The sequence below is a fragment of the Xiphophorus couchianus genome, chromosome 24 (genome assembly GCF_001444195.1).
Source record: "Xiphophorus couchianus chromosome 24, X_couchianus-1.0, whole genome shotgun sequence".
In the NCBI taxonomy this organism is placed as follows: Eukaryota; Metazoa; Chordata; class Actinopteri; order Cyprinodontiformes; family Poeciliidae; genus Xiphophorus; species Xiphophorus couchianus.
The window spans coordinates 17234357-17254443 of record NC_040251.1 but is presented as its reverse complement, the minus strand read 5'-3'; the positions used below and the strand labels follow the sequence as shown (position 1 = coordinate 17254443).

At 35.8% G+C, this 20087-nt stretch overlaps 4 protein-coding genes across 4 annotated transcripts in view; 2 read left to right on the top strand and 2 right to left on the bottom strand.

Annotated features, from left to right (window-relative positions):
* Positions 1 to 20087, top strand: part of LOC114140903 (uncharacterized) — a 1158965-nt gene that overhangs the window by 106753 nt on the left and 1032125 nt on the right.
* Positions 263 to 5980, bottom strand: LOC114140931 (uncharacterized protein C7orf57 homolog). Its single transcript, XM_028011278.1, has 8 exons — positions 5836 to 5980; positions 4778 to 4850; positions 4447 to 4620; positions 3538 to 3625; positions 3227 to 3356; positions 2364 to 2428; positions 2166 to 2266; positions 263 to 1957 (listed from the first exon to the last, which is right to left on the bottom strand). The coding sequence occupies exons 2-8, from the start codon at positions 4818 to 4820 to the stop codon at positions 1899 to 1901; spliced, it is 660 nt and encodes a 219-aa protein (XP_027867079.1). The 5' UTR covers positions 4821 to 4850; positions 5836 to 5980; the 3' UTR covers positions 263 to 1898.
* LOC114140925 (four and a half LIM domains protein 2-like) lies at positions 6577 to 17939 on the bottom strand. The gene is made up of 7 exons (XM_028011267.1): positions 17815 to 17939; positions 12209 to 12352; positions 10956 to 11144; positions 9700 to 9874; positions 8890 to 9059; positions 7573 to 7759; positions 6577 to 7277 (listed from the first exon to the last, which is right to left on the bottom strand). The coding sequence occupies exons 3-7, from the start codon at positions 11109 to 11111 to the stop codon at positions 7126 to 7128; spliced, it is 840 nt and encodes a 279-aa protein (XP_027867068.1). The 5' UTR covers positions 11112 to 11144; positions 12209 to 12352; positions 17815 to 17939; the 3' UTR covers positions 6577 to 7125.
* On the top strand, positions 17513 to 20016 carry LOC114140922 (PI-PLC X domain-containing protein 1-like). Its single transcript, XM_028011259.1, has 7 exons — positions 17513 to 17760; positions 17831 to 17967; positions 18040 to 18165; positions 18762 to 18917; positions 18989 to 19101; positions 19197 to 19267; positions 19442 to 20016. Exons 1-7 carry the CDS (start codon positions 17655 to 17657, stop codon positions 19717 to 19719), a joined length of 987 nt encoding a protein of 328 aa, XP_027867060.1. The 5' UTR covers positions 17513 to 17654; the 3' UTR covers positions 19720 to 20016.

The window sequence follows — 20087 nt, the reverse complement described above, 5'->3', positions numbered from 1 at the left end:
CAATACTATTATGATTTATTGAATGGGTCTCTAAGTAAACATTTTAAACTTTTATTAGACATCAAATAAAAATCAATTAGTGTGCTTATAATCCTTTGAATTTGGAGGAAAAGTAGCTTCTAAGCTAATATTGCTGATGTCTTTCCTCCCTGGCCTGGATTTCAGGAACTGTTGCAAATTTTTAGTTTAATCTTTTTTTAATAAACGTGCAAACTGAGCCTGAAGCAAGTTTATATCAATAAAGGGAAAACACCACCACACATGAACATGCACATGCTCATTTATTGAAGTGACAATTAATACTGTGAGAGCAAAGTTACACACTGAGAAGTGACGGAGAACTTCCCTTCATTTAAAACCTTCTTCCATCTCAGTTGGCATATTTGCATTTTTCAAAACCACCTTAAGATTTGACAAGAAAAAGCGAAAAGAAGAGATTTTAAGCCACTAAAGGTTCCTACTGCTTCTTTGTAAAATGAAAAACACGGCAGAACGCTGTTTACCTGAATATTTAACAGTACATAAATAATAAACCCGTACTTCAAAAGGAAAGATCAGAACATGATACATTCTCAGTTCCTCACACTGTAAAGAAAAACCCAGTGTCAACATTTAACGCTTACAGACTAAATATATTTAGCAGTAAAAGCTCAACATTTCTTGTACGAATTTGTTTCTACGACTAATTAGTTGGATTTATTCCATTTTTAAGGAACACGATGTAACTCCCAGCTCAGTTATGCCTTAAAATGACAACTATGTGGTGAGTCAAGGCATTTATAAAGTGAGACAGGGATGCATTACCTCCTGAAGTCCTGGCAGTCAAAGTAATGGGACAAAGAGAGGAGGAACAGCAGATCTCTATTGTCTGCTGCAGCACTTTGAGATCACTTTGCTCCACCTTCCAGGAACATGCCAGCCCGTTCCTAATGGCTTTGCTCACTCCTCTGCTCTGCTGATTTGAAGGAAGATTTTTTTTAAGTCGCATTGCAATTTAAAACCTTTTAAGACGATTTCATTGTAGATTTAGAGATTTTTCAGACAAGGAATGCAAAAAAAAAGCTTCAAAATTCAAGTGTCTAGTTAAAATCCAACAGCACATCTACGTTTAGCCGTGGCTAAAAGGGGAATGTTGTGATTTCACAGCGAAACAAGCTTGGCACTTTTGCACTAAAGAAGCTAAAGCCTGTTGCTTCAGCTATGTCTGATTTATTCTTATTATTTTGGCAGGTAAACAGAGCAGTGAGACCATACAATTTTAATTTAGGAGGCTTTAAAACAGAATAATTAGTACGATCAAAGGAAAGAAAGAAATAACATCTGGCTCCTTTTTACCCAAACAAACCTCAGTGACTCTGGCCGTCAGTTTTCACTTCGTCATGTGATCGCAGCTGCAGGGTTGCCGTCTCAACAGATGATCGTACGCGTCGCCTCGGCCGGAAAATTTTTTAAAAAATCATGCCGAGACGAGCAAATAATACTTCACATCACTGGAACCACGAATCATCAGCACAAACATCTAAACGTCACCAAGTCGATCTTCATACGTCCAGGGCGGGAAGCGAACAGCAACAAGGCTCAGAAGTAAAAACCGGCAGCTGTTGGATTCCAGCCCTGCTTTCAAATCGAGCACAGAAACAAAACTCAAAAAGTCACCAACACTGAATACACTACTCAGAAACACTCCTTTCTTCTTCTTCTTTCTATACAAATTAAAGCAATAAATAATAAAGACGGTACCTTTGCATAAACATGAGTACAAAACCTAACAGTCAGTGGATTTACAATAAACATGAGTAAAACATAAGAGGGTGCAGAGGTGTGTTCACACCCATATCGGGGGGAGAAGAACCTTAAAGAACAGCCCCATTGTTCCTGCTAACCAGAACCTGAGCAAACTAATCCAGATCATCCACATCCTCCGTCATGACGGTGCTGGTCTGATCTGAAGTCACACCTGCAGATCGAACACAGAAAACAACAAATCTAAACCGTGCACACAACGTCAGCAGCATTAGCAACACGTTACTAATTTATTCAGGTGTTATTTTCACACAGTTCCAGTGAAATTAATTGAAAGATTTATGGTCTAATTTCATGTAAACAAATCAGTTTCTTCCCGACTTCAGATTTTATTTCTTGCTAAACTATAAAAATGTTTGTACTTGAAGTATCGTCGTCATTTCCAGACTTCTTCTTCTCCTCCATGTAGCCGTGACTGAGCAGCTTGGACATGCTGACCGGAGGAGCTTTCTTATCGTAGGATCTGAGGAGGAGAGAGAGCGTCACGTTATCAAACCTCTAAAACCTTCCAAATAAATCAAGTTTATGTCAGTAAATCCAAGAAAGGAACGAGTTCTTACATTCTCTTATACTTGCTGGCCATGGTCAGACCCTCCATAGGCACAACTGCATCATCTGGAGACATCTGCAGATTGAAACATCAACCAGATTCAGTTATATAAGCAGCAACAGCCTGACTCACGGATGCAGAACTACAGGAATTCACCAAGTTAAAAAACATGGAGAAATGAACGGCTGGGAAAAAGATCAGGGAAGCAGAGCAGAGGACGAAATAAAGAGGAAAACTTAAGGGAAAAAAACCTGCCATGCTGTTAAAAATAAAACCAACCAGAACATTTTAAAATGATGATTTATCTGTTAGTTTTAACCCAGACTCAGCAACCTGCAAATGTATTCACACTCCATGAACCGCTTTATGTTTTTCCAAACTGCAACCACAAACCTGAATGTATTTCACTGTGATTTTATGCAGCAGAGCAGAAGGTAAAGCTGAATTTTACTTACTAATAAAGTGACCTCTGAATGCACCACACTTTGCTGTTTTTTCTTTGTAACTAAACCATAAGTCACATTTCTTCCACATAAAGTCCCAGTGAAACCTGTGGTTGCAATGTGAACAACTTCAAGTGTGTGTGAATACTTTTGCACATCACTGTAATCCAGTTTTCCCAGATTAGAACCAGCTGGAATATTGGAGAGAACTGCAATCACTGAGCCAATGTTTCCCCCTCCAAATTCCCAGGAAACAAAAACGTCCCTCCGGAGGATTAAAACCTGAAACAATTTCCAAATGAAGGGATGAAAAACGAAGGTGGAAAATGAAGGAAAGTTGTGATAAAAACTGAAATAATGGCAATAACAAAAGATGGAGTGGCATCTGCGTGGCATGAATGTTGGGGAGTGACTAGTTCGGTCCATTCACCTTCTCTTTACCATGGGAAAAACTATCAGTCTCTCTTTCCCAGGAGGAATTGCTATCAGTGCCAAAGGGAGCAGCCAGAAGCCGCCTGCCCGCCTTCATCTGGCTGTCAGGAGACGAGGCTTTGCTTCCGCTGAAAGCACAAAACCACGATGACATTCTATGTGAAGGTTCTGGGAACAATTCGCCTGCAGCCGCAACACTTGGGTGACAGACAGTACGATCACGGAGCATTCAGGAACATTTCATTTTCCTCTCCTCTGGACTCTTCCTACGAAAACGTTTCCTCTAAATCAGCGTCTGGCCCATCTTACCTCTTTGACTCATCCCCTCCGAACCAGTTGGGCGGGTTGTAGGCTTTCTTCGGTGCGTCATCGTCATCAACATCGTGACTCAATAAGCCTGCAGCAGGAAGGGAAACATTAATGTTGAAGCTAAAACTCTGCAGGCAGTAATGACTCTTATCTCCACTCTGAAAACACCAGAAGGGATTTAAGTCACACCTAAAGCAGCTCAGTGGCCAAATAATTACTGCGACCTCTCAGAGTCGGGGATTGTTTCAAAACGATGAACCAAAATGAGAATTCACAAAGTTTTATTCGCATTTATTTCCCATTTTCTGCTTATGCACCATGAGTAGGCCTGTCACAATAACTAATATTACTGATGATAAATTGTTCCAGAAATTATTGCAATAAATCATAATATTGTTGTTTTATAATATATTGATAATAATGCAAGTTCTCAAAGACCAATAGACTTTCATTTTGTAAAGAACACTTAATATTATCACTATTTAATTTTCTATTTTATTTCCAATCATTTGTTTTTATTAGTTGTAGTAATTTTTTTATTTACCATTGTCTTTGTATTTATTTTGTAATTTTGTAAGATAATTTAAATACCAAAAACAAATAAAACTAAATTAAATTCACACTCATCCAAAACCATAAATAAAATTGATTATATCTCTGTAAAAAAAATGTTTCTTCATACAATATTAGTCAGAATTAAAACTATTGAGCTCTTTTTAATTTTTCATGCGATTAATCAATTAATTGCTTATTGTGATAGGGTTAATCATGAAGTTAAAATAATTAATAAATATGAACGCTTCCCAACAGGGAGGCAAACAAACAGCTACTAAGCCAAACAGTGAAAGATTTTCTTTATGATCATTGGATTATTGTCAGTAATTTTAAATCTGTGGTTTATCGGTTCACCTTTGTGTCCTCCCTGCTTCGCCAGCTTGACGTAGTCCGAGTCGGTCTCAAATATTCCCACTCGCCGCCCGCTGGTCCTCTCCACCTCCGCGCTCTCGGTGGCGGTCTGGCAGAGGCCGGGAATCTGGGAGGTGGGTCCGGTCACGCCGCTGTTCGCAGCTCCAGGCTTTATGCCTGCAGAAAAATACAAGCAAGACCTTCATTAAGCTGAAAAATAGTGGCTCTCGGATGAAAATAAGTTTAATTTTTCTACTGGTTTTATTGCCACAAATACGTACAAATGTTGCGAGGAAATAAGAGTAAACAGTTTGCAAACTTTAACCAATCTTACCTCCGGGTTTGGTCCTTCGATGGTTGGGTGCAGCAGCGCTCATTTTAGCTGACGACGATAGAAAATCTGCAAACTAAATACAAACATTTTAAATTCACAACTGCCACAAGTTAGGGAAGGGAAAAAAAGCAAAAACAAACTGTAAAACACTTTTTAATTAAAAGAATGAGCTTCTGTAGAGTTTAAATAAAGCAATAAAAAATGATTAAAACAGAATTTTATTATATTTTATCACTTCAGCTTCCTACTGTCCCCACATGGGGGCAGTATAAATAAAGCTGTCAGTTACAATTGAGAAACAGAAGATTCACTTGGATTAAACTTTAAATGGAAACAGTTATGATGCATAGTTCTACAAGGTTTCTAAAAAAGGTCAGAGGTCACAACAGCTAAAATCAGAGTTATTATTCTATTTTTTAATAGAAATGCAGAGATTCATGATGTATAAATAAAATAAATATTGACGAATCGACAAATCAATGGATAGAAAAATAAATTGGCCAGATTCATGCAGATAAATATGTGCAATAGATGCATTGGTGAACGTAGGCGTGGATGAGAGGATGAACAAAATGATAAAAATGATTGGTTGGATGATTAATAGATTATGATTAGATGGATGGATGAATGGATATAGAGATTAAAGCAGATGGATGGATGACAACATGCATGCAAAAGGATAAACAGATGGATGCAGATGGATGGATGAATGGAGATAAAATGTCAAATCTGGCCATGGTGAGTAAATGTAAAGGAGCAAATAGCGCTCAAGATTTACTCATTTACTACCGTCGGTTTTATTTCCTTAGTTTTACTTAAAGTAGATTAAAAAACGTACATAAAACGTTTATTTTTGCCGTAACATAATTTACATCGCCCGGCTCAGGTTTCACGGCTAATGTGAGCAATAAATTACTGAGATAAGAGGCTAACAAAGCGTTGCTAACCGAGTTAGCCGCCTAGTTTCCACCGCTATCTCTCTATTTTTTACAATGAAATTGTGATCCCTTTTTAATAAAGTGCTAACAAATAAATAAGAAAATATAAATATTTCTTACTCTAATGTTGCAATGTGCTTTTTTGTATTTGATGAGTTGGGTTGCTGCAGTTAAAAGCCGATAGCTTCTTCTTTCCTCCTCACAGAGCTAACAGCTTCCTGTGGCACCTGCTGCTCTCTTCCTGTTCACGAATCAAAGATCGTGTATTTAAAACGACGCCCTACACTGAGTTTTTTTTCCCCGAATCAACTGTACGTTTATGATGCATGATAATGCGATAAGAGTGAGAACTCTGTGTTACGCAACCTCTGTTGGATACATGGATAGACAATCTTTGTCCTGCGGTCAAATAAAGAATAAAAAATAAAACATTTTAAGTTCAAAAATATTTTTTTTTATTACAATAGGGACGTTTCTAGAATGCTTTCAAGAGTAATGAAATATTCCTTTAGCTTAGCATCAAATCTGAAGTTTTGACAGTGAATTTTGGCAGCCATATTGTCTTGCAATCTTTTTTTACTATGACCATGGGAGGATGCCCACTTCTTATTGACCAAAACTGTTAACAAACAATAGAAAACTTGTTCAAGGCACAACTAATAACTAACAATCATATTGTTTTGGTGGTATTTAGTAAAACCTAGTGGGTCCCATAAGAATCATGAATCCAGATCCACTTAAGAAAAAACAAGTAAGGAACAGAGTCAGGTTATTCAGACTTTTCAAACGAATAGATAAATAAATAACTGAGATGAGATTTCACTTGGAGTATTTAAGGCTTTTTATTTAATTTTAACTATTTAGTTTATTTAGATAACATTACAAGACTACAGGAAATGAAAACAAAACATATTGGGAAAAATTGTTAGCCTTTAAAATAGATGCCATAGTGCTTGAAAAAATAAAAAGAACATTAAGAATTTACATCAACCTAAACAAAAAACAAAACTTATTTTGACTGACAAATAATTGAGAATAATAGACTTTTAATTCTACTGACATCCAGGAATACCTACAGATGAAACATCCAAAATTATTAGACAGAGAAGAATTAGTAGGAAAACCTATACGACATTACTATTTAATAAGAATGCTTAAATACTGTTATACGTAGAAGAAATTAGGCAGCAAAGGTTTTCACTTCAAACTGATATTTATATAGTTTTTCATTTGATCTTTAAGACAAACTATTGCTTAAAACTGGTTCCAGTTTCTCAATTAAAACCAAAGAAAGACATCATGCTGGTTAATATTCATTAAACTGGAAAATAATCATCATAGTTTGAATATTCTGCCGAGTTGTCTCGATTGGCCGTCAAACTGGTTTGCCTCCTGGGTGCTGGTGACCCCTCAGAGGTCTTTACCACAGTCAGGACAGAGGATGTTGTTTTTGAACGTCAGGAAGCCTCGACCAACCATCGACGAGCTGCATTTTTGGCAGTTGAAGCAGTCGTTGTGCCACTGTCGATCCTCAAATGAGATGTACTTGCTGCCCCCGAGACCTGAGGTAAAAACAGCAGAGAGGAGTCCCATGATTTTTTTTTTTTTTATGCAATAACTCTGTAATTGATGGTGATTGGACACACCAGATCCCAAGTTAAGCATATAATCTAGAGAATGTTGAGTTTAGGTGTTAAAATTGAACCAATTACAGTTCAAAAATGGTTTTGGTGAATCTTTTCAGCTTTATTTCCAAACTAAAAAACTGAAACAAAACTTATAGTTTCTGCTGTGACTTGAAACTTTTTTTTTCAAAACCTAAACTAGTATCTGAAGATTTGTGCAAGGTCATTTTACCACTGATTGGGTTGGTGCAGCGGGCGCATTTCTTTGCAAACAGGTTGCAGAAACACTCGAGGCAGTAGGTGGCGTCGTCTCGAGAGGTGAATCTCTGCCCAGCCAGCTGCATTTTGCATCCAGCACAAACAAAGCATTCCTTATGCCATGGCTGGTCATGGTAGCTCACTCCTCCAGTCGTAATGGGCTAAAAGATCGAAGGAAAACAAAGCAAAACAAACAAATGAGAAATTATTTTCAAAAATTCTAGTTTGGCCATTGAAATTTTTGATTTTATGACAAAAACACTGTAGTTATAGCAATGTTTTTTGGTTGCGACACTTAATTCAGGAACAGAAGTGAAAATAAAAACACAATACATTAGAGAGCTGCAGAATTATTGCCATTAAATCATATTATAATAAAGACAAAAAACAAGTTATATTTTATTATATTTTAAAGTAAAGCAAAAATGTAATTTTTTTCAATTATCTTGAAGGTAAAGTCTAACTAACTCTCATGAAGTTAATTAACTCCAATTAAAGCTTAAAAATTAAAAATGTCATAAAACTAATCAGCCTGGTTTGAGTTGAAGCTAAAAACTAATATCACAAACTTAAATACCTTAAATGGAATTAAAGATCAAACCTAACTAACATTAAAGCTAATAGCTAAGTATTATAAAACTATTAGTAAATATAGCTAAAGGCTAACTGAAGGCTAATGATCCTAAAGATAAAACATAATTGGTATTAAAGATAAAAGTTAATTAGAAATTTTATTTGCCAAACTGGGATTAAAGATAACAGTTAGCTATCATAAAACTAATGAGTCTAAATTATTTGTTTTACAATTAAATTAAATTGTAAACACTAAAAATTACCCACCAAACATACCGAATGAGAAATTAGCAAGGTGAGTAGCTGACTTGTTTTTAGAGTCTGAAAGAAATCAAACTGCTTATGTTGGTTTACTAGCAAAATTAATCATTTAAAATCTGTTATAGTTCATGTTAAAACACATTATGTTACATAACTACAGATATTTTCAGCAAATGTCCTCTGAATTAGTAGATTTTAACATTTTTCTGCATCACTCTGACATCACACTTTGCAGCCATCTTGGCTGTTTGTTGCTGACTTTTTCTCCCGTCTGCGCCACGACTCCCGCCTGCCTGACCATCTGTTTGTTGCTCATATTTGTTATGTATTATACATGTGAGTCTTTGTAGCACCAACTCTCAGCTCCTCAGTAAAACCCAGTATGACCATATATTTGCAGAACATTGTAACTGGTTTAACGGCGGAAATTGTAATGGAACATTGTGAGGATGTTAACCTTATTGCAGTGGACACACTGCAGGGCAAACAGTTTCTCATAGCAGGCCAGACAGTAGTTGTTTCCGTCCTTCTTCACAAAGCTCTTGGTGCCAATAGTCTGCTGGCAGAATCTGCAGATGAAACAATTCTCATGCCAACTGTTCCCCTTATGCTCCATCTTCTTGGTGCCTGGAACGAGAATATTAAAATGCATATATCTTTGATTTTATATTAATCTTCTTTCAAACTAAATCAGTGGTGTTCAAACTTTTTCCCATCAGGGACAAAATGGTTAAGCTGAAAAACATTTTAAAACAAACTTTTTATGTCTTTTGTATCAATAATAAACTAAGAAATTTAAATTACATTGAAATAAAAATCTATATTTTTTTTTATAGAAAATGGATCTGTGAATAATTGTAGATACATTAAAACAACCTTCACTGTTTAAAATTTTTGGGAGGTTGATTATTTTCTTATTTGGACCACAAGAATTGCTTTTAAGTAAAATTAAGTTAATAACTTTGGTTCTGGTTACTCCAAAATTAAAATAGAGGTAAAAACTTTGTAAATAAATGCAAATGTATTTTTCTGCACCTGAATTTTTTTAAAAAAATGTATCTATTTAAAAAACAATCACCCTAAAAATACAAAAGTGTCCATCTACATCAAACAATTATGCTTGCAGATTGACCAGTTTGTCAATTATACATTTGAGGTCTGGGGTTGATTAAAATCCTTCAGTGGCCCGCAAATGGCCTCTGGGCCGCACTTTGGACACCCACGCACTAAACTATTGGAGCAACAGTATAAGGAATGTTTCTTGTACCTGGCATGATGGTCTTCAGGCAGGCATGGCACTTGGAGGAATACTCAGTGGCGTAGCAGTCGGTGCACATCAGGAGGTTGTTTTTGGTGGCAAACGGTTTGTCGACCAGAGAGCGGCTGCAGTTGTTGCAGAGGAAGCATTCACTGTGCCAGTGACGGTCCTTGAAGGACAGATCCTTCAAAAGAAAGACAAGAAGTTCACAATTTTTATTTTGACCTAAATATTCCATCAGTGACAAATTTAAATAGATATTTTAAAAGAATGAAAGTTACCACTCGTTTAGTGTTAGCACTGCGGCAGAGCTGGTTGCAGAAAATTTGAAAAATGTCCAGAAATAAAAGTGAGGCAGAAATAACCAACTCTCAGTTTGCTATTTTATACAACCCACAATCGCAAATACAATATTTTTAAATGTATAATAATATTAAAATGCTAGCAGGAATACTATATTATATTCAGTATTTTGTATTTTTTTATTAGAAGACAATAGAACAGCTGAAACTGAATCTCAGCTTGTTATTCCTATTTACACACCTGCTTTTGTTAGCATTGCAGCACAGCTAGCTGCTACAGGAAGTGAGAAAACAACCAGTGTACAACTCCTTGTCTGTGAACCCATACCTGATGTAGAGTAACAATAAAATAGAAAGTAGCACAGCTGAAACTGAATCTGCACTTGTTTTCCTTATTTATGTTTTCTTTCTTTATGTATTAGCTAGTTGCTAGTTGCTAGTACATAAAGTAGGAAAACATTTCCGTAGTCCTAAAATTTACTCCAAAAATGATAGAATTTTATCATTTTCTGTTCTAAGAATTGAAATAAAGAAAAGCAACAACTGAAGACAAGTCTGCACTTCTATTAGATAGCAACATGTTGCAGGAATTGAATAAAATTACTCTTACACCTCCATGAACCAGCAATTTTAAGGTTGTGGGACTATTTCTGATTTAATTATGAACTTTTCCTTAATGGCAAACATTTGGTCAGACAATGATTGCAGTGAAAATGTATAGAGGACATTCTTTCTTATTGGTTACAACAAATAGCCACTGTTTTGATTTGTCCTCCAGAAAAAATTCACACTTTATGTATTTTAACCTTAAAAAATTAAAATGATGGAGAAATATTTTAATTCAAGATTAACTGTGGTTCTTCATTTAAACAAAACCAAGTAAAAAAGTCACAGAAGTTGACCAGCAACAAAACGTTGGATCTACATTGGAGTTAAAGAAAAAAAAAAACATGGATGTATCACCTTGCTGGTGCTGCTAATGAGCTTCTTGCACTTTTCACAGTTGCTGGAGAAAAGTGGCTCATAGCACTTGATGCAGTAAGGATATTCCTCCCTCAGGATGTACTTCTGTCCATACAAAGAGTCCTTGCACTCTGTGCAGTCATAGCGCTCAGACATTTTGACTCAGATCTCCCCGCGGAGTCTTTTCCTCTGCAAAATAAAATAAAATTAGTTTAAAAGACAACAGTCGTAATTACATAACCTCACAGAATGATTTACGACGTAGAATATAAAGATCAGATTGAGTTCCTGGAATCCTAGAGATTTGTAGTTTTACAAAGGAAAACCGTAAATCCTCAAGATCAGGTGGTCATAAAATCATTTAATTACATTAACCTGCACCAGACCCGGTCCTCAAAGCATTTAATCCTCAACAACCATTTAATTAAATACTACATTCAACAAATTAGCAGAGAAATGCCACAAACTCTAGAGTAAATTCCACTGTATTAATTGAAATTATATAATTATATGGTTATATGATGATTATATGGTTGGAAATGGAAATTAGAAATACACTCATAAAACTATACCTTAACTTGTAATTAGCAGTCGTTTTAAACTAAATTTTATGTCTCAATATGTTGTAGTTGAGCCAAATTGCTCCTAATCCCAAATTTGGGATCAAGATACAACCAACAGTTCTTACAAACCAGTTGTGCTTTGCAGTGTTTATTTCTGCCTATTCAGTATTTATTAATTGTACAGTGGAGCTTAACTCCAAATTATTAGGAGAATATTATCCTATTCAAAGATTTCTTCATAGAGCGCATCTAAAATATTAAATGTCATAAATTGGCAGGTGGTTTTACCTCCAGAGTACATTTGTGTCAATCTGAGAACCCTAAAACAAATCCAAATATCTTTGGTTTCTAAGTTTCCCAAAAGCAAACGCAGAACCCTTTAAGAAGTCTTTCTACTCTACATGACACCAGTAACTTCTCTGAAACCAGTTTAATCATCCATATTGATATGAAATACCTCTATTTCTATAGAAACTGAGTGGTAGACTTCTGTAAACCAGATTTACTCCCTTTGTTTTGCAGTGAACACCATCCTCTCTTCTTGTCCTTATTGTCATCCCTTCTAAATCCCTGTGACTTGTGGCTCAGGTAATTATACAAACTTCAACAAATAAACACCAACATTGTTGAAAAAGTTACGATTTTTTCCCCACGGAGAAAATAAATTAGAAGAAACCATGAAGGTCTTACCTGCCCGGCTTGGTTGCCGTCTGAGACCAGAGGTGTCTACTGTACAGAGTACTTGGTGTTTCTTATTAAATCGAGACCCGTGACAGAGCAGGAGGGTGGAGACGGGTGGCCTGATCGGAGGAGGCAGGCTGGTTTACATTCAGCCTGTATAAAAATCACAGCAAACTGATTACATTTTCAACACAGAAGAACAAAAACACATTTTAGTGATGATAAAGTGATGAAATTTTAACACTACCTGTTCTGCACACCAATATTTACTACACTACTACAGTGAAAGCACTGTTTTTTATTTTTTAAATGTTAAATACCATTATAACACATCTATATATTAGCATCTGAAAATTTCTGAACATTTTTCCTGGCAGAATTAAACTTAAAAGTCACATTAATCACATTTTCAGTAAAGTTTAGTCTGCTTTTTTATTCCAAAACTAGTTCTGATTAACCGTCTAAACTAAATATTCATTTTCAGATGAAAGGTTTGGAGGTTCAGGAACCATCGCATAATAACTGGTGAATACCAAAACATGAGAGTGACCATCCACAGTGGAAGCAGTTTTACATTGTGTGTTTTATTGCATAAAGTGGAAGGAAAAGTGAAGGATTTTTCAACGTAATGTTAATACTTTGACAGAGTTAAAGGTTGTGAGCAGGAAATGGTTCAAAATAAACATCAAAACTGATTTCAGATTGGATGAAATAATCTCAAAAAGTGAATAAATTTTACCAACAAAACTGAATTAACTTCTGCCAAGATGAGGAGTTAAATATCTTGAATTATTATTCCACTTTCATGTTTGCATATACAAATAAAATAAAACTTTAAATATTAAATATTTGAGGGTATATAGATTGAAAGAAATCCACCAAAAATTAAAAATTAAGCACCAAATTTGTGTTTTTCATTATTTTAGTTGTGTGTTGCATAATCCTTACACAATTTATATAAACATCAAAAGCCCAAAATGATTACGCCATAATGAGTGGAAGTAAACACCTCACTTTTTTAAAATCTGAGCTGACAACCACATGGATTGTTAATGTAATTAACTTGTAAGCATATAACTGGAAGCTGTGAATATCTTTTCTCAAACCTGTCAGCACATCATCAAATTCTTATGAATAAAATTTTCTTCACATCACAAGACGATGCGAAGCCTTGAAGGGTTGATTGTTGGCTGTTGGCTTTACCTACTGTGAAGCTGCTACTTTGTGATCAGAAGGCTCAATTTAATCCAAATCTAATAAAGATGATAGTTTAACATAATTACGTAGCGTCGTAGTTTCCAGGAGACAAAACTGCTCAGATATTTTTCACATACTGACAAAACATATCCTTTATATCTGTCTAAATTTGACCTGACATAGCTTACATAAACAGTAACAAAAAATGTATTCAGCTACATTTTGGTTTTGAGTCACAAATTAAATGTATTTTTGCCAAATTATCCACTTCTGTGTCTGGTATTCACTTCCTTAATGTCGTTTAGCCTTAGACCATCTAATTTAACCCATGTGAGGAATGTATTTTGATGTATCATGGCTGACACATTAGATAATGAAATAACACCAGATAAACCAAACAAAAGAAGGAGGGTAAACAATAAATAATATAAAGGTAGAATGAGATTTAACCTGTGAAAGGGCCTTTTGTTCTGGAGGTCAGCTGATTAGCAATACCCAGGTAAACATACTGTTACCTCTGGTGTGGTGAGAACATACTGATCCAAAACTAGTCACAAGGTTTAAATATAAATGTAGTTAAACGTAAACAAAGGCATGAACTTTGTAATGCTTTAAAATATTGTACAGCCCTCAAATTAACTTAGCTAATGTAGCTTCTATCTGCTAGCTAAGGACATGCAGCCTGCCAAGATGGCGGTTCTTGTGGGAGCTACACATTAGGATCTACTGTATATCAGAGGATTTCACTTTTAATTACTGCCGAAAACCTGATTTAAATTTGGATAAAGTTTTGTAGCTACATGTGACAAACATCAGCAGTTAATTGAATACAATTTGGAAAGAGGCTGCAACAAACCAAAATGTGGAAAATGTGAATACTTTCCAGAAAAACTGGAATGCTGATGCTGGTATGCATTTAGTTGTCTATTTTTTCTGTCCAACTTGATTTTTATTTCCACATTTCAAGAAAACAGAAGCAGTTCATACATCTGAGTTCAGTTTAAAAAGTTTATAATTAGGATATTAGTCAAATTATGAATCAGATGTTTCATTTAGCCTCCTTCCTGTTCCTGATTTTCCATAGAGAAACAAATCAGGGTCTGTATTCTGCAGACTAAATGACAGGAATGTGTATGATGGTGTAAGACAGGAAAGAAGATTGTAAATCTTCAAGTTTAATTATTAAATTAGCCACAAAAAACAATTTGCTTTTTGAATTAATTTGACTGCTGAAATTTTCTCTTTGCTTACATTTAGCAAAGAAATAACATAATTATCTATAAACGACACATTATGTAGTTCCTTGAGAAAAAACAATAAAGCTGCAAGTTTTTCTGGGTGACAACAGGTAACAAACCTTCTTTGGAAAAACATAGCATGTTTTCAGTTTTAATAAATCAACTTAAAACCACATTATTTCCAGACTCCTCCAGCAGTAACTGCAACAAACTTTATAACAAAGCCTGTTAAACAATTCCTTTTATCACTTGACTTATTTTAAAATCATGTTTTTCAAATTACGTTATTGCTAAATCTGTCCACTTCCTGTCTTCAACTTAATATTAATTCTGAAATCATGATTCTATTTAGAGAAAAAAGAGCAATAAATAACCAAGAGCAATTTTTATTTTGCCATTTTTAACCTCTTTGATTGTTTTATGTGCATACATGACGGCAGTGTTGTGTAAACAAAAAATAACACATAATATATATTTATGCTGCTTTTGGAGAAATGGCTTCTTCCTCTTTAAGTGACATTTCAGTCCATGAAAGTGCAAGATACTCGCTTATGTGTGTTTAAAGTTTCAGTAATTTTAGTGCATTTAGATGCTGAACAAATTTTAAAAACATTTTCTGAGATTGAGTAATGAGAAATATTTTTGTAACGCTAAATGTACAAAAATAGGAATAATTTAGTGGAATTTCATTTTTGACAAGGAAAAAAAATACTAAATGTGTGCTTCTACAGAAAATACATTAATCTGGTTTCAACTGAAAGTAGTTTTACAAAAATTAAACAGAAAACAAAGCAACCTGGCGTTAACTCCTGCTAAATGTATAGAACTTGTTGATAAGTAATTAGAGCTATTTGCTTTGTGAATTAGATACTGAACTGAGAAAATGTGTAACAGTGTTAAGGAGTCTCTGTCAGTGGTTTCTTTCTTTTCCTTTTTATTCACTCCTATCCCCAATAAATCCAAAATAGTTTCAGATACTGTTTCATGCATGATTAAACCTTTTAAAAGCACAAAAAAATATAAAGGAATGTGAAAAAATATCCTTGTTTAATTTAATATTTGTGTTTTACGTTTAGCTACTCGACTTAATATTTAGGTTTTCTTATTTTCTTTCCTGCAGAGTAAACCACTGCTGGTAGGAACCCAGGCGAAGAGCTTACATGATTAGTTTTACCATCTGCTTCATTGGAGTCGAACAGGGGAATTCTGGGAGGTTTTATGAACTGTGGCCTGATCTGATTAGCCTCTCCAGGCCCATTCACACACAGAGGAGTCTAGTTAAAGACCATATGTTGTTCATTTGGTCTTCAAGTCAAGACTGGAACTCTACAATCACTTTTATTAGCTGCTGCATTTCTGATGTAAACTAGTTTAATCAAAAAAGACTCACTGTTCATCATATGACAAAAGCTAAATTTGATTAAATGCTAAATATTACGTTTTGTAAATAGTATTGCTGTTGTGCGTCTGGTTAAAGTCCTCAATGCATTTTGTTTACTTATTTTTCTGTTTTTGTCTCTGTTTGCCGTCTTGAATGCTTGTAGTTGTCTGAAGTCTCATGTTATATAATTTTTTACATGTTATTTTTTAATAATATGATGTTTTTAACCATAATCTTAAAAGTTCAGCTTAGTTAAAACCTTTTTGTTCATCTTTGGGATCCGGGAGGGATTTTATATATTTTTGCTGATTCTAGTCAGCAAAAAATCTCTAAAAGCCTAAATAAATTCACATGTGGAAATATTTATTTAGAAAAAGTGTTTTTAAAAAGGAGGAAATAGTAGGTAAAAACTAATACTTATCTTTGCTTTAGAACAATTTGGGATTTTTAAATCTTTGTTTTTAAAAGTCTTGCACAAAAACACAAAGTGCATGTAATAGGAAAACCAAATGCCAGGAGAAACAGGGATCATGTGCTTCTTGATCTTCCTTATTAGTCCTGAAAGTTTCCTGGAGCTTCCGCCTTCATGGTCAGGATCAAATCCTCCAGCTTTACCTCCATCATTGTTACATTTCAGAAAGTCACAAGAATGAAAACTGAAAACTAGTTGAGTCAATTCCTGCTGCCTAGCGGTTAAAACGCACAAAATTATAGATACACACACGTTTGGAAAATTTTTGAAGCCTTTCCCAAACAACTACAAATCCTAAAATAATCTGTTTAAACAGGCTCACATTTCTTTCACTACAACTGTGCATGAATCTAAATTAATTTCCAATTTTCAATTCAATGTTTGATGGGTTAAGGAGCAAAATACGTAAAAAAGAACATTAGTTTTTCAGAAATACAATTTAACATAAGACTAATACAAAAGGTAAGTGGCAAATCTCAAGAGTTTCAGCTTTTGAATCAAATGACTAAAATAGAAACTTTTCAAAGATATTTTAAGTTATTGAGACCCACCTAAGAATTCACATAGTAGATAGTGCCACATATCTGCATATTTAAAAAAATCATTGTATTCACCTGCACATCCTTAGGATTGTGTATTTCTATTCTGATAACGGCACATGTAGTAGACTTGTTCAATACATTTTTACTGTTAATCTTGTTTTTATGTACTTTTAAAATGTTTTGGTATTTTGTGTAAACTTGCTTTTACATCTCAATTTCCCTTCTGTTGGATAATAAAGGTAATTTCCTTTTCTTCTGTTGATTTCTATCTGGTGAGCTGAACCAGAGAAACGACTAAAACCCAACACTAGAGTTTAGACATTACATGTTTTAGATCAAAACATGTAATATTTTAATCTAACTTTGCATTAAAATGTCATTATTTACTAAAAGAAACACAAAGTTTCGATAAATTGAGCGTTTATCCTTTGGTGAGCTGCAACATCATTCCACGTCTATTGGTGGCGCTGCTGCGTTGTTTTGGTTACTGTAGCCAAGAAGAAAAAGTTAAAAACAGGAAGTGTATGTAAACAAATACGTGTTGGATGCTAAACGGGGTTAAGCAGTATTCTTACACATTTTCTCTTTTTGATAATGAAATGAGAGAAACAGCAGAGAGTTATAGATGGGGGAAAACCAGCGGGAGGATGTCGGAGGAGGAAACTCAGACTGGATGTCCAGTCTCCCGGAGGAGCTCCTGGACGTCCCGCTTTGGAACCTGGCTATTCCTGGTAAAACCCGAACCGCTCAGGAAATACCCAAATGTTTTAAATGTTAATACTAACCATCTGTGTGTAACAGGGAGCCATGACAGCATGTCCTTCTGCCTGGACATGTCCTCCCCGGTGCTCAGATCGGAGCCCTGGCTTCTCCGGATAATGGACCGACTTTTCCCCTGCTTGACCCGACCCTGTATTTACCGCTGGTCCACCACACAGGTACCGGGGTCTGATGTAAGTCTTCGTTTCATGTCTTTTAGTGGTCATCTTTATGATATCTTTTTCTTGCAGCAATCTGTCCTCTGGCATCAGTGTGAGCTCGGTATTCGCTACTTGGACCTGCGGATCGCCAGGAAGCCAGCAGGGGGCAGCAGTTTGTTCTTCGCCCACGGGATCTACACGCTGACGTGCGTCAAGGTGTGTGGAGACAGAAGCAGAGGCGTAAAGAGAAGAACTACTTCAACATATTTTTACTCAAGTAAACAGTAGCCATCCTAGAAATTACTCAAGCGTAAACAATATTTGGTAAAATGTCTATGCAAGTACTGAGTAACTGATTGTAACCAAAATAATTCAGTATTTAAAAATTACACAATCAGGCGGACCAAAATGTAAAGTTAAGTGGAAATGTAGGTATTTTAAGGACCAAAATGACAATAATTTATAGAAAGTAACGAAAAACAACGAAATCAGGCAGAAAAAAACCTTTAAAAATGACTAATAAAAAAAGCTGCAGGTGTGTGTCGCTGTCTGGTGAAGTTTTGGTTAAAACCTGTTTTTCATTCAGTGGGTAGAGAATCCAGAAATTTTACTCAAGTAAGAGTTTTAATACTTCATAATAAAATTACTCAAGAAAAAGTTAAAAGTACAGCATAATAACAAATATTCCTAAAAGTACATTTTCTCAAAAAAGTTACTCACTTAAATGTAATTGAGCAACTATTACTACCCACCTCTGGACAGAAGAAAAGCTGGGTTCTTTATTCTGGGTTCATGTGTGTCTGTGTGTGTAGGAGGCTCTGGAGGAGCTGGCGTTGTGGCTGGACGCTCATCCCAAAGAGGTCATCATCATCTCCTGCTCTCACTTTGAGTCTCTGACTGATGAAGATCACGTCCAGCTGGTGGACTTCATCCTCTCGCTCTTCAGCAAGAAGCTCTGTTTGTCACAGGTTAAGAATCAAAGCATCTCCTGAAGACACACGTTATCTGTGAACTTTATGTGCATGTGCTGTGTGTGCAGGACACTCCCACGTTGCGTTCCTGTTGGTCTGGAGGTCAGCAGGTCATTCTCTCCTATGATGACCTGCAGATGGAGTGTCAACACCGTCAGCTGTGGCCAAAGATTCCTTACTGGTGAATTTAACACACATTTAGAAGCCATATTTCCCTCCACAGAAAAAAATCACAAATATATTACTATCTGGCCTCATGAGATGCTGTGTCTGCAGGTACGCTGACAGCCCAGATCCAAAGAAAGTGATCACTTATCTGGAGGAGAAGAAACGGAAAGGTAGACCAGGTACTGCAGTTTTAAACCTGTAAAATAAGTTGAGTTACATTAAGGAATGTTTCTGCAACATTCTGCATGCAGGGTAGGGTGTCAGTAGTCAGTTTCTTACCTGGAGTTAACAGAGAATCAGAAAGGAAAATGGACCGACAGACCAAACAGACTTAAAGTGTTTTGTGTTTCCAGGTAGTTTTTACGTCAGCGGCCTGAACCTGACCGAAGACGCTCTCTACATCCTCCTCCATCCCCTCCAGAACCTGAGGACGATGACAATGGAGGCGCTCTCGCCGCTGCTCCGTTGGACCGCAGAGCAGCGCCCCGGCCCAGGAGTGGGCGGAGTCAACATCATAGGCTGCGACTTCGTAGGTTTCAGTCGGTTCTGTTCGATCGTGATCGGCCTAAACTTCAAGCTGCTGAAAGCTGCAGCCAGGACTTCCTCTGGTTCCCAGTTACCTCCGGGATGAGCTGCTTGAACTGGTTCCCCTGGTTTAGTTGGGAACATTAGCGCTCACTGTTGCAGAAAAACATTTGGAAACATTTGGAGGATGTTACCAGAATCTCCACACTTCCAATTTCCATCAATTTCACTGCAAACTGCTGCACTTTTAAACACATTTCTAAGTAGAAAACTAGTTTTCTAGTTTGATAAATCATCTGTACATATGTGTAAAAAAATTTTTAAATCAGTGTTTTCTTCTGTTAAATCAAATATTTTTGTACAACTGAATGAACTCAATACAGTTGGTTGGGCTCAAACAAAACTGTTTAAGGGTCTTTTTTATTTTAGTTTTATGCTAAAAGGATTTAGTTACTTTTATAAATCTCTCACCAT

What these genes read in the sequence shown, in the direction of transcription:
- LOC114140931 (XM_028011278.1), bottom strand. Translation starts at nt 4,820, where the DNA reads ATGAGCGCTGCTGCACCCAACCATCGAAGGACCAAACCCGGAG. An exon ending in GAAGCAGGGAGGACACAAAG is followed by an intron (nt 3,626 to 4,446) that starts GTGAACCGATAA and finishes TTCCTGCTGCAG; the next exon opens with GCTTATTGAGTCACGATGTT. An exon ending in GCCAGCAAGTATAAGAGAAT is followed by an intron (nt 2,267 to 2,363) that starts GTAAGAACTCGT and finishes TCTCCTCCTCAG; the next exon opens with ATCCTACGATAAGAAAGCTC.
- LOC114140925 (XM_028011267.1), bottom strand. Translation starts at nt 11,111, where the DNA reads ATGTCTGAGCGCTATGACTGCACAGAGTGCAAGGACTCTTTGTATGGA. An exon ending in TCATTAGCAGCACCAGCAAG is followed by an intron (nt 9,875 to 10,955) that starts GTGATACATCCA and finishes TTTCTTTTGAAG; the next exon opens with GATCTGTCCTTCAAGGACCG. An exon ending in AGTGTGTCCACTGCAATAAG is followed by an intron (nt 7,760 to 8,889) that starts GTTAACATCCTC and finishes TCGATCTTTTAG; the next exon opens with CCCATTACGACTGGAGGAGT.
- LOC114140922 (XM_028011259.1), top strand. Translation starts at nt 17,655, where the DNA reads ATGGGGGAAAACCAGCGGGAGGATGTCGGAGGAGGAAACTCAGACTGG. An exon ending in ACCGCTGGTCCACCACACAG is followed by an intron (nt 17,968 to 18,039) that starts GTACCGGGGTCT and finishes TTTTTCTTGCAG; the next exon opens with CAATCTGTCCTCTGGCATCA. An exon ending in GAAACGGAAAGGTAGACCAG is followed by an intron (nt 19,268 to 19,441) that starts GTACTGCAGTTT and finishes TTGTGTTTCCAG; the next exon opens with GTAGTTTTTACGTCAGCGGC.